The sequence below is a fragment of the Coenobita brevimanus genome, chromosome 95 (assembly GCF_032717465.1).
Source record: "Coenobita brevimanus isolate Jiangsu-jjx chromosome 95, ASM3271746v2, whole genome shotgun sequence".
In the NCBI taxonomy this organism is placed as follows: Eukaryota; Metazoa; Arthropoda; class Malacostraca; order Decapoda; family Coenobitidae; genus Coenobita; species Coenobita brevimanus.
The window spans coordinates 27,069,625-27,081,646 of record NC_137048.1 but is presented as its reverse complement, the minus strand read 5'-3'; the positions used below and the strand labels follow the sequence as shown (position 1 = coordinate 27,081,646).

Sequence of the window (12,022 nt, the reverse complement as noted above, 5' to 3'; positions counted from 1 at the left end):
TCTAGTGTTAATCTCCTGTTAGAATTCAGTGTTTAAGATGGAGAGATGGCAATTTTAGGCCAAGTTACAGGGTATAGTATGCCGTCATAACAAAATTATGTTCCGATTTTCAGTTGCTTATAAATCAGACACTGACATGTGACAGAATTTGTGAAGGAGCTATCTCTTGTGGGTGAGATTGGTACATTCACTCATTTCTCAGATGTTGTTAATGATTTGTTTTGGAAGCACATGACCTTGAAGATGAAGTCCAGCATATGAGAGATTTGAATTTTGTTCTTTCTCTTCAGCAGTCTAGTGCACAAGTTAACCATCATTCCTTCATGTATAATGCATGTAACTCTAGGGCAGTTTTCCTTCATTTAAGTTTCCCCTTGCCTGTGATTTCCATTCACTTAACTGTACTCTGTTAAAGCATCTTATAAAGGATGGATTTTGAATTTGACAGTTTTGTTTGGCTATGGAAGAGGCAATATTTTAAAATTTTCAGCTTTTGGTTCCTTGTAAAAAGTTATCATGGATGTATGACTAGTATTACTGGGCATGGCTACTCTTACTTGTCTCTCTCCTCTTGTGGTTTCTAGATTTTTCTCAAGTTATGAGAAATTGATACAGGATGATTAGGATGATGATGATGATGCTAGTCATATGAAACTGTAGCTTGTTTATGACTCTGCAGGTGGAGGATGTAGAAGGTGAGCAGCTAGAGAGCAGCCGCGTGAGTGTCATCAACCTAGTTGACCTAGCTGGGAGTGAACGTGTGGCAGCCTTTCAGTCCGATGGTGATCGCCTTAAGGTGACATTGCTACTGTCTCATTATATAACTAGCTATGTATTCATCTGCTCTCACTGTAATGGTGCCTTTCGCAGTTCAGCACATGAAATATCTCATACATCTTACTCTTGCAAGTTGCAGCTTAGACAAGCCTTCAACTTCATCATCTCAAATCCCAGGCGTCCTCCTGTGGGCTCCTAAATGGGAAGGCCATGACAGAACTGACTCCAGATTACCTTGTCTTCACATCTCTCACTATCTTTCACTACTCCTCACAGCAGTGTATTGCCTTAATCTTCTTTCATACCATATGTGGTCTGCTTCTGCCAGCATTACCTTTGGCCTCACAATCAGACTTTCTATGCTGCCCTATGTATGTGCATTCTTTGAAGTTATCCATATTAACTCTGTGTATTTATTTCTATATATTCATTAATTAAGCATCACACCCACGTTCCCCATTCTTTCTTTCCAAAATACCAGTAAATTTCTTTGTTACTTTCACCATCTAGCCTGTTTAAGTCTTTAAAAAGAAGAGGGCGAGGGGAAAAAAATGCTCTGGTAACATGATCAAATAACTGCTGTTCATAAGGTTCATGACAAGATGAACTAGAGACCATAGCAGCGAAGCTATATTTACATCTGTCTGTCTGTCAATCTTTCTATCTGTCTGTCAGTCAGATTCCTAATGCCTATGTCCATCCAGGGTTACTATGACAAAAATGCCTCTAAACTCCAGTTGCTCTGTCCACCTTATCTATACAGCTGTGTGAACCATCCCTTTGTCTCTTTGTACTTTAAATCTGGATCTTTTCAATGAAAACGTTTCATTGTTTTAAATAAAAATATGCTTATACAGTATTACAGTACTCTGAAACCATTATTAGAAATTTTCTGCTCACAAAAATAATTTTGTTTGCTTTTCTGGTAATTGTGAATTAATTTTGCCACACTGCAGCTGCTTATTAAGTTTTTAAAAGTCTGCATTACTCGGTATTGAAATGTGGATGCATTGCACTATTTAACTTTTTCCTTCATGATTTACCAGCATCCCCCTTCTGCTACAGCACTGTGTTATGGTGATGACCTAACAGTGCAGCAGCCACACAGTGCTGCAAAACTCTTCCTCCACACCTCCTCAGCCTAACCTACCGATCCTTCCCACACCACCCCTCCCGTTCCACCCTATCCTACTCCACCCCAACTCTTACTTCCATCACAACCTTCTCCTACCTCTTCCCCTCCACCCACAGCACCACCTCCCCCCTGTGCTGCAGCATCCAACACACATTGCATACACAGCATGAACATCCTTCAGTTAAACATGGGTGGCATAAACACCAAAAAACAACTCACACAATTCATCAAACAACAAAAAATACACATTGCCATATTACAAGAAACAAAACTACACAGAACACAAAAACCACCTACATTTCATAATTTCACTACCACTCGACAAGACCGGGCTGACGGCGGTGGCGGTGGACTCATCACCTTATACACAAATCCATCAACTTTTCAGATACCAGTGCACACACAAAGTCACTTCTCCCCCCACATGACACCACAACAGAAATACAATCAAATACTCACTGGTAACAAATCACATATAACAATTGCCAACACATACATTCCATCCCAGTCGTCCCCTACAGTACCACACAGTTACTCTCCACAAATACACCACATCACAAACATACCCCACATCATCCTGGGTGGTGATTTCAATGCCAAGGCGTTGGCCTGGCATGTCAACAACCCTGACACAGACAGAGGGCTGGTACTACAGTCCCAGACAGATCATCTTTTTATACTGAATAATCTCCATCAACATACCCATATCCCACACCAAGTCCTCTTCCTCCCATCATCCTCAGACATCACCTTTGCTCTCCAAACCTCACCCCCACAACATCCTGGATAGTGGTCAAAATCCATGGATCTGATCACCTTCCAATCGTCATCACTACCAAAACCAGAATCACCCCAGCTGACCACAGACACACATACACCAATTATAAAAGAGCCAACTAGGAGGCCTTCACAACTGAAACAGAACAACATTTCGAAACATTAAACAGTACATCCATCACAGACATCAACACTGCTGTGCACACTTTCAATACAGTTATAGAAAATGCAGATAAAAGACACATCCTTAAGAGTCAACAGATAGAGAAACAACCCCAACTTCACACCAGAAATTCAAGGCCTCATCAGTCAACGGGACACACTATGACACCCCAACACCCCATACACAAGACACTGTACAGCATATACAGTACAAGAACTCACCACTCAAGTAAACAATAAAATATCAGAACAGCAAACACTAAACTGGAATAATTATATCCAGACACTTGACCACAAAACAAACACCAGCAAACTCTACAAAACACTAAACAGTATCACACTCTCCAACAGCAACACTACTCAATCACACGCTGCCATCACAACAAGACACCATACCTTCAAACAAACAACAAGCAAGCACTCTCATCAATCACTTTTCACATGTCGGCCATCTAAACCCTCATCGCGACGACCGACGCAAAAATTCGACATAGGATATAGCTTCCCACAGACCCAGACTACGCACCGTTCACATACAGCTAGATGAAGCTCATCATTAACAACCTTAAGCACTCATCTGCCAGTGGACCAGACAACAAAAGTAACTTTCACCTTAAACACCTTGGACCACAAGGCATACAAGCACTCACCAACATATCAGACTACAGCTACCCACATAACATAATACCCAACATCTGGAAACATGGCATTATCATCATCATCCCTAAACCCAACAAAGACCCCACATTACCTTCCTCACACTGCCCCATCACACTCCTCTGCATCCCCTCTAAAGTCACTGAATGACTGGGTACTACAACTAGTTACACCTTACACCCCCCTAGCCCCATCACAACATGGCTTTAGGCCACTACACTCCACAAACACTCTTCTTACAGACCTTACACAGAGAGTTTTCGATGGCATGAATTCAGCTAGGCCATCACGCAGAACACTCCTAGGCACAGTAGACATTAGCAAAGCTTTTGATGCCATCCCACGCCACAGCCTCACAAACAAAATATTCAACACAAACATGCACAATAACACAAAAAGATGGCTGGCAAACTACTTAGCAGGCAGATGTGCACATGTAATCATTTGCCGGTCAATCTTCAAACATCAGAAACTCCACAAATGGCGTTCCCCAAGGATTTTCTTTGTCCCCTACACTCTTTAACCAATACATGCATGACATACTCACACACCGCAGATACACATAGCTTCCTATGCAGATGACATAACACTTACATGTACACACCAAAATGCAAACACAGCTGCACACATCCTCCAACCTTACCTCAACACACTACACGAATGGTTCACCACAAACAGGCTCAAAATAGCCCCAGCCAAATCTACAGTGACCCTTCTCACAAACTGGACAGCAGAAGAAAGTCACATTCCACACCTCACCATAAACAACATTCCCCTACCACACACATACACACACCCAAAATCCTTGGTGTGACATACAGTACATCGTTGTCATTTAAACAACACATCACAAACATTAAAAATAACACCAAGACTCAATGCCTTAAGGTCACTTGCCCGTACAACATTTGGACACAACAAAGAAACCACCACCACAGTATACAGACAATATATACATTCAGTGATGAATTATGCAAGCCCTGCCTAGGCTGCTAACCTCACTAAAACATACTACAACACCCTACAGACCATACAGAACAAGGCCCTAGAAATAATCACAGGCTGCACAGCTACTACACCCACAGACCACCTCCATCAAGAAACCAAAGCCCTCAAAGTCAAGGATCACCTAGACATGAGAGACATCCAAATTCTCACTGCAGCCTCCACAAACCCACAACATCCACTACACTACATGGCAGCACATCCACCCACACCAAGGAACATCAAAATTACACCCAGCACACAATATCGTACACACATACAGGTCGCCGACAGAGACGGAGCTCTTCCTGGATCGTCGGGAAACAATCACTGAATCAGCAGCGAAAAGGAGACTAGCCTATTGTCTATCTATCTATCTATAGCCCGACGCCCTAATCCCGCAAAGGGTGGCCGCAGACAAAACGCCTCCAAGTCACTGTGTCACCCACCATTTGACTACCCTCCCCCCAACTCACCCCCCCCTCCCTCATATACCTCTCAACTCCATCCCTCCACCTCATCCTTGGTCTACCTCTCCCTCCCTCCACCTCACCTACATACACCCTCTTAGTCAGTCTTTCATTCTCCATTCTCTCCACATGTCCAAACCACCTCAGTGTATTTCTCCTAATCTTTTCAACCACATCCACATCTACCCCACAACGTTCCTTCACTTCTTCATTCGTCAACCTGTCCCTCCACGTCACTCCACATGCTCCTCTCAAGTAACTCATTTCCACTGCTCTCACTCTTGACTTGTTCCCCTCTTGCAAGGTCCACGCCTCGCTTCCATACGTCAGGGTAGGGATCACAATACCATCATGCAGTGACTTCTTAACTTCCATACTCACCTCCCTATTTCTCATCACTGCTTTCAGTGTACCAACAACCTTTCTTCCCTGCTGTACCCTTTCACGTACTTCATCCCCCAAAGTTCCATCCTTACTCATCACACTACCCAAGTACCTGAATGCACTTACATTCTCCATATCCTCACCATCCAATCTCACTGCACACTCTGTGACTTCATTCCTCTCAAACACCATAACTTTACTTTTGTTTACATTAACTTTCAGCTTCCTCCTCCTACACACTGTCCCAAATTCATTCACCAAACCTTGCAACTCCCATTCATCTTCACTCAATAATACTGTATCATCAGCAAACAGCAACACCGGAAGCTTCCAAATCTCACCCTCATTCATTAGGGCCACCCCCACATCCACTGCCCTACCTTGCACCTCCTTTACAACCCCATCCATATATATATTAAACAGCCATGGAGACATCACACACCCCTGTTTCAGTCTCACATTGAGATCAAAGAACTCACTCAGCTCACCATCCACTCGCACCGTAGCCCTAGCTCCCTCGTACATACTCTTCACAGCACTCAACAATTTCCCCTCCACTCCATATATTCTCAATACCTTCCACATACCTTGCCTATCTATTCTGTCATAAGCTTTCTCCAAGTCCATGAAGGCAGCATACACTTTCCTTCCCTTCTCTAGATACTTCTCCACTAAACATCTTAGAACAAATATCTGATCTACACACCCTTTTCCCTTCCTAAATCCCCCTTGTTCTTCTCCAACTAGCTCCTCTGTCATATGCCTAACCCTATCAATGAGTATTCTACCATATATTTTACCAGTCACACTAAGAAGGCAAATACCCCTATGGTTACCACATACTTCTCTCTCCCCTTTTCCTTTGTACAGAGGAACAATTATACCTGATTTCCAGTCCTCTGGAACCCTTCCCTCTTCCCAAGCCTATTGTGATTATGTGAATGAGTGCGTGAGTGGTGTTCCCGTTGGACAACAGTTAAAAAAACTGCAGATTTCGGTCGTAAAGAGTACAAGATACAGTGGAAATAGAAAGTTTCCACATGGTTGCATCATGGTGGAGAGGGACGAAGCTTTGTTTAAACTGGTGAGGGGGAATTTGCGGACTTCTCCGAAGATGATGTGGGAAATGGAAGTACTAAGCTGAACCAAACAAGAGTAGCAGGAGTAGAGAAAACAGTGGTGAGGAATGTCCTGGAGTTAAAAAAGTTATGGACAGTAATTAGAGAGTTGCAGGAATGGATCTTAAAGCAGGAGAAAGAGGTCAAAGTTCTATAGAATAAAATGGAAATAATTTATACATGCAGTGACGAACAAGAAAGAGAAGTCACAGAATTAAAAGGGAGTAATGAATCTGCCTCAAATGAAATAAAACAGCTCGAGAGGGAGAATAAGAGGTTGGAAGAAGAAAGGGACAGGATGAAAAGTAAACTAGATGAGTATGCATCCAAATCAAGGATGCAAGATGAGCACATTAAGGAAATCAAGGAGCAACATAAGGGGTGGACGAAATTCAGGAGGAAGGAAATGTAAATTTAAAAGAGATTATAGAACAACAAAGCAGTGAAAAAGTAGAGAAGGAAGTGGTTAAGGTACTGAGAAGAAGAGAATCTTTAGTCAGAGATGTAGCAGATAAGAAAAAATGTGTAATAATTTCAGGAGTAAAAGAAAAACGTATGACAGTAAGATCAGAAAGGGAAAGAGAAGAACCGAGTATGGTTAAAGAAATAATATCAGTAGTTATGGAGGGTAACAATGAAGCTCAAGAGATTGAAGAAGTGTTTAGGTTAGGAAAGTATGAGGAAGGAGGGGCGAGGCCATTGAAAGTAAATTTTAAGTCCCAGGTAATGGTAAACAAAATCATCAACAGAACATGGAAATTATCAGACAAAGAGGGCTTCAAAAATGTTTGGATAAGGAGAGATGCAAATGAGGAAGAAAGAGCAAAAATACAGAAGTTAGTAAAGGAAGTAAAGGCAAAAAACGAAGAGAGAATGGAGGAAGAGAAGACAGTGTTTTATTGGAGAGTTATGGATCAGAAATTGAGGAAGTGGTACCGATGTAGAGAAGGAGAGAAGAGGGTATAAAAACAACAAAAAAGTTTGAAAGTGGCGTATATTAATGTTGATGGTTTAATATCGGCAAGGTGGTGGGATGAGGGTGTAGAAGCTGCAGTTAAGGAGAAAAGAAGGCTTTTCCGAGAATGGAAGAAGGGTGGTAACGAGGAGGAATACTTGGCGCCAAGTGTAGGGCTAGAAGAGAGGTATACAGGGAGAAGTCTGAGTCACAGAGACTTTACTTGATAACCTAAATCATGGGGAATGGAAAAATACTGTATGATATTTAAGGTGGCAAAGCAGATGAAAAGGGATAATTGGGATATTATAGGTGAGCAAAGTGTGAAGAATGATGGTGGAAGGGTAGTAGTGAACAGTGGGGTTATTAAAGATACATGGAGAGAGCATTATAGCCAGTTGTTGAATGAGGAGTTTGACTGGGACAGGGAAGGTTTGGAGCCAGCAGATCCAGTGTTTGGCCCTTGGCCTTTGATTGACGCTGCTACTGTGAGTGAGGCAGTAGGCAGGATGCAGGTGGGGAAGGCAGCAAGTGTGTCTCGGTTGACTGCCGAAATGTTGAATGCCTCAGGAGATATAGGGGTGAGGTTAGTCACTGACCTGATAAATATGATTATATATGAGTGTGTTGTCCCAGATGATTGGTTGAAGAGTGTAATTGTAAATGTGTACAGAGGGAAGGGTGATGCCCTGGAAAGAGGAAATTATAGAGGTTTAAAGCTTTTAGATCAGATAATGAAGGTAATGGAGAGGGTTCTAGAAGGTATGATTAGAGAAAGAGTGAATATTGATGAGATGCAGTTTGGGTTTATGCCAGGCAGGGGGACCACTGATGCCTTATTCATTGTTCAACAGCTTCAGGAAACATATATTGGGAAGAAAGGGGATCTGTATTTTGTTTTTGTTGATTTGGAAAAGGCCTTTGACAGAGTCCCTAGAGAGGTGGTGAAGTGGGCAATGAGAAAGTTTGGGTTGGAGTGGCAGGTTGGGGTGGTTATGGCCATGTATGTGGGTGCTCGCACCCAGGTAAGAGTGAATGGAGATTTGAGTGATGAGTTTTCCATGAATGTTGGTGTGCATCAGGGGTCAGTTTTGAGTCTCATGTTGTTTATCATGGTACATGAAGTCCTCTCACGTGACTTCAGAAACGGACTTCCATGGGAGATGTTGTATGCTGATAATTTGGTGTTGATTGCAGAGAATGAAAAGGAGGTGGAGGAAAGATTTAGGAAGTGGGGAGATGGTATGGGGCACAAGGGCTTAAGGGTTAATGCAGATAAAACAAAAGTGATGATATCTAGGGTTGGTGGCGGTACAGTCAGAGAAGAGGGAGAGTGGCCATGTGCAGTTTGCCACAAGGGCATGGGAAGTAATTCCATCTTGTGCAGTGTTTGTGATAAATGGGTGCACAAGAGATGTAGTGGTATTAGAAGTAGACTGCGAGATAATGCTGATTTTATGAGGACAGTAATAATGCATCATTTATGAGGACAGTAATAAAGGACAGGATGTCTGGATGGAGGGAAGTAACAAGTGGAGTCCCACAGGCTCAGTTTTGGTGCCAGTAATGTTCCTGATTTACGTAAATGATATGGTAGATGGAGTGAACAGTTATGCAAGTCTGCTGATGATGTAAAATATTAGAAATGGGTAAAAGTACCAAGAGGCCATCACTGAGCTATTTGATGGGTAATGAACCAATCACAAAAGCGAGAGAAGAGAAAGATTTGGGAGTGCTGGTCCAGGATAGTTTGTCACCTGAAAAACATATTAACAAGACAGTTAGAGATGTTTAAACTCTTTACTAACATAAGAGTAGCATTTCTTCACATGGATGAAGAGATGATGAAAAAGTTGATAGTGGCCATGATCTGCCCCAGGTTAGAATATGCTGCAGTAGTTTGGTCCCCACACAAAAAGAAAGATAAAAACAAGATTGATAGAATACAAAGAACAGCAACCAAGATGGTCCCCAATCTGGCAGATCTATCGTACAGAGAGAATCTGGAAAAGCTGGCTTTGCCTTCCTTAGAGGAAAGGAGAGAGAGGGGCAACATGATTGCAGTGTTCAGGACCATGATGGGAGTAGATAAAATTGACAGAGAAGATCTGTTTGTATGGGATAAGAGAGTATCAAGAGGACACAGATTGCAATTGAAGAAGCCAAGCTGCTTGAAGGATATCAAGAAATATAGTTTTCCTTATAGATGCATAGACCTGTGGAATAGCCTGGACAAAAAGATCGTCCAGTCCAAAAACTTAAACATGTTTAAAACAAAATTTGACTTACTGAGAAACAGAGACGGGACTCCACAAGCATAGCTCATATGCTGTATATTGCAGTTAGGTAAAAACAATCAGGTAATTTTTGACCATTATTGTCCTGAGGTAGTAAAAACAATCACTGTACGTGATAATTCTCCGTGGTATGGTCCATCCATTAATTCTTTGCGTAGACAACGTAGAAGGGCAGAACGTGAGTGGCGCTTGCAGCGGACCGAAGTAACTCGTTTGCGTTATGTTTTTGCGAGAAGAGCAGTCGTTCACACTGTAAAAGCCCAAAAGGCTAGGTATTATCAAAATAAAGTTGATTCATGTGGTGGTGATCAAAAAAAATTGTCTGCAGTTGTGAACAATTTGGTTGGTCGGAGGAATGTAATTGTTAAACCAACTTCTTTATCTGATGCCCAATTGGCTTCTGATTTTGCTTCATTTTTTACAAGTAAGATATCTCGCATAAGAAGTGATTTAGACAGCAGTTCTCCTAGTGAAGTGTACTCAGTTGACTTCCAGCCACGGTGCACCGGGGATCATTTGCTTTCAACATTTCATCCACTGGATGTAAACAAAGTCAAATGTTACATCAGAGAACTTAATAAAACATTTTGCTCACTCGATCCATGTAACATGTCACAACTGCCTGATGTGTATGAGCATGCTGCAGACTTTATCTGCAACATAATAAATAGATGCTTCTTAGAAAGTAATTTTGTGCGGTCTGAGAAACGTGCTTTGCTTAGGCCCCTAATTAAGAAACCTGGCCTTGATGTCGAGAGCATGACAAATTATCGTCCTGTCTCTAACCTGTCTTTTTTATCCAAGATTATTGAGCGGGCCATACTTGACCAACTCTTACCACTACTGGAACACAACAGAGTTGTTCCTGTTGTTCAATCAGCATACAGAAAATACCATTCGACTGAAACTGCACTAATAAGGATTCAGAGCAACTTGGTGGCAAAAACTTGTAGTGGGATGTCCTCTCTCCTAGTTCTTTTGGATCTGTCTGCAGCTTTTGATACAGTAGATCATAAACTATTGTTGGATGATCTGTATTTTTATGGCGTTCGTGATAGTGCCCTTTTGCTCCTTAAGTCGTATCTGTCGGACAGATCTCAGAGAGTGTTTGTTGATTACGCTAGCTCTGATTCTGCTCCTCTTCTATTTGGAGTCCCTCAAGGATCAGTTTTGGGTCCAATTCTATTTACTATCTACCCAAGTAGTTTATCGTCTCTACTTGATGCTCATGATGTGTCCTATCATTTTTATGCTGATGACACCCAGCTCTATGTTAAGATGTCAGATATCAACGATACTAAGATAAAGTTTGAATCTCTAATGTCTGATATTAAGATTTGGATGGCTAAGAGGAAACTTAAGCTGAATGATGGTAAAACTGAGATCATCATCATCAGAGGAAACAGAAGGGGTGATGACACTGACAATGCCCTGGCTTTGAACATTGGCGTGTCACAGCTGCATCCAGTCAGTTCTGTTCGAAATTTGGGTGTTTATTTTAATTCTAAGTTAAATTACAAAGAACACATTAATCAGGTTGTAAGAGGGTGTAACTTGCATATCAGAAATCTGTATTCTGTGAGAAGATTCCTGAATAGACAGTGCCTCCTAACATTGGTCCATGCAGTGGTCTTGTCTCGCGTTGATTATTGTAATTCACTGTGGGTTGGTCTTCCAAATAATATACTAACAAAAGTTCAGTCTGTGTTGAACAGGGCGGCACGGCTTATCTTTGGTCTCCCCCCGAGAACCTCAACTACCCCGTTTCTGATTGAGTTGCATTGGTTACCAGTAAAGGCTAGAATTGAATTTAAACTGTGTCTTATTACATTCAAGATTCTTAAGTTTGGTGAACCGAAGTATCTTGCTGAATTGTTAAAACTCCCATCGACACGCCCGGGTGTGATGTTACGCAGTGAAGATGATTCCTTGCGTCTTGATGAGCCAGGAGCCATTCACCAGTCATCTTTCTCTGATCGTTCTTTTGCATATAGAGCCCCTAGATTATATAACAGATTACCATTGTCCATAAGACAACTCTCTACTGTTGAATCCTTTAAGAGACAGCTGAAAGCCTTTCTTTTTTCAAAATGCTACGACCTGGAGAGAGGTACTATGACGGATGATTATAGGGTTTAATTATTGCCACTTTCATGTATATATGATGTAGCTTGTATTATATACAAGAAATGTCACAATTCTTGTAATTGTAAAAATAACGAGCGCTAGTGAATTCCTGTAAGGAAGAACTGGCGCTTTTGAGAAACAAAAGGCCAGATTATTATTATTATTATTATTATTATTAA

At 41.7% G+C, this 12,022-nt stretch overlaps 1 protein-coding gene across 1 annotated transcript in view; it reads left to right on the top strand.

Annotated features, from left to right (window-relative positions):
- LOC145413264 (uncharacterized) overlaps positions 1–12,022 on the top strand; it is a 115,156-nt gene that overhangs the window by 23,294 nt on the left and 79,840 nt on the right. The window contains exon 10 of the mRNA XM_080282992.1: positions 680–796. Coding sequence (XP_080139118.1) covers positions 680–796 — 117 coding nt within the window. The remainder of the gene's footprint in view (positions 1–679; positions 797–12,022) is intronic.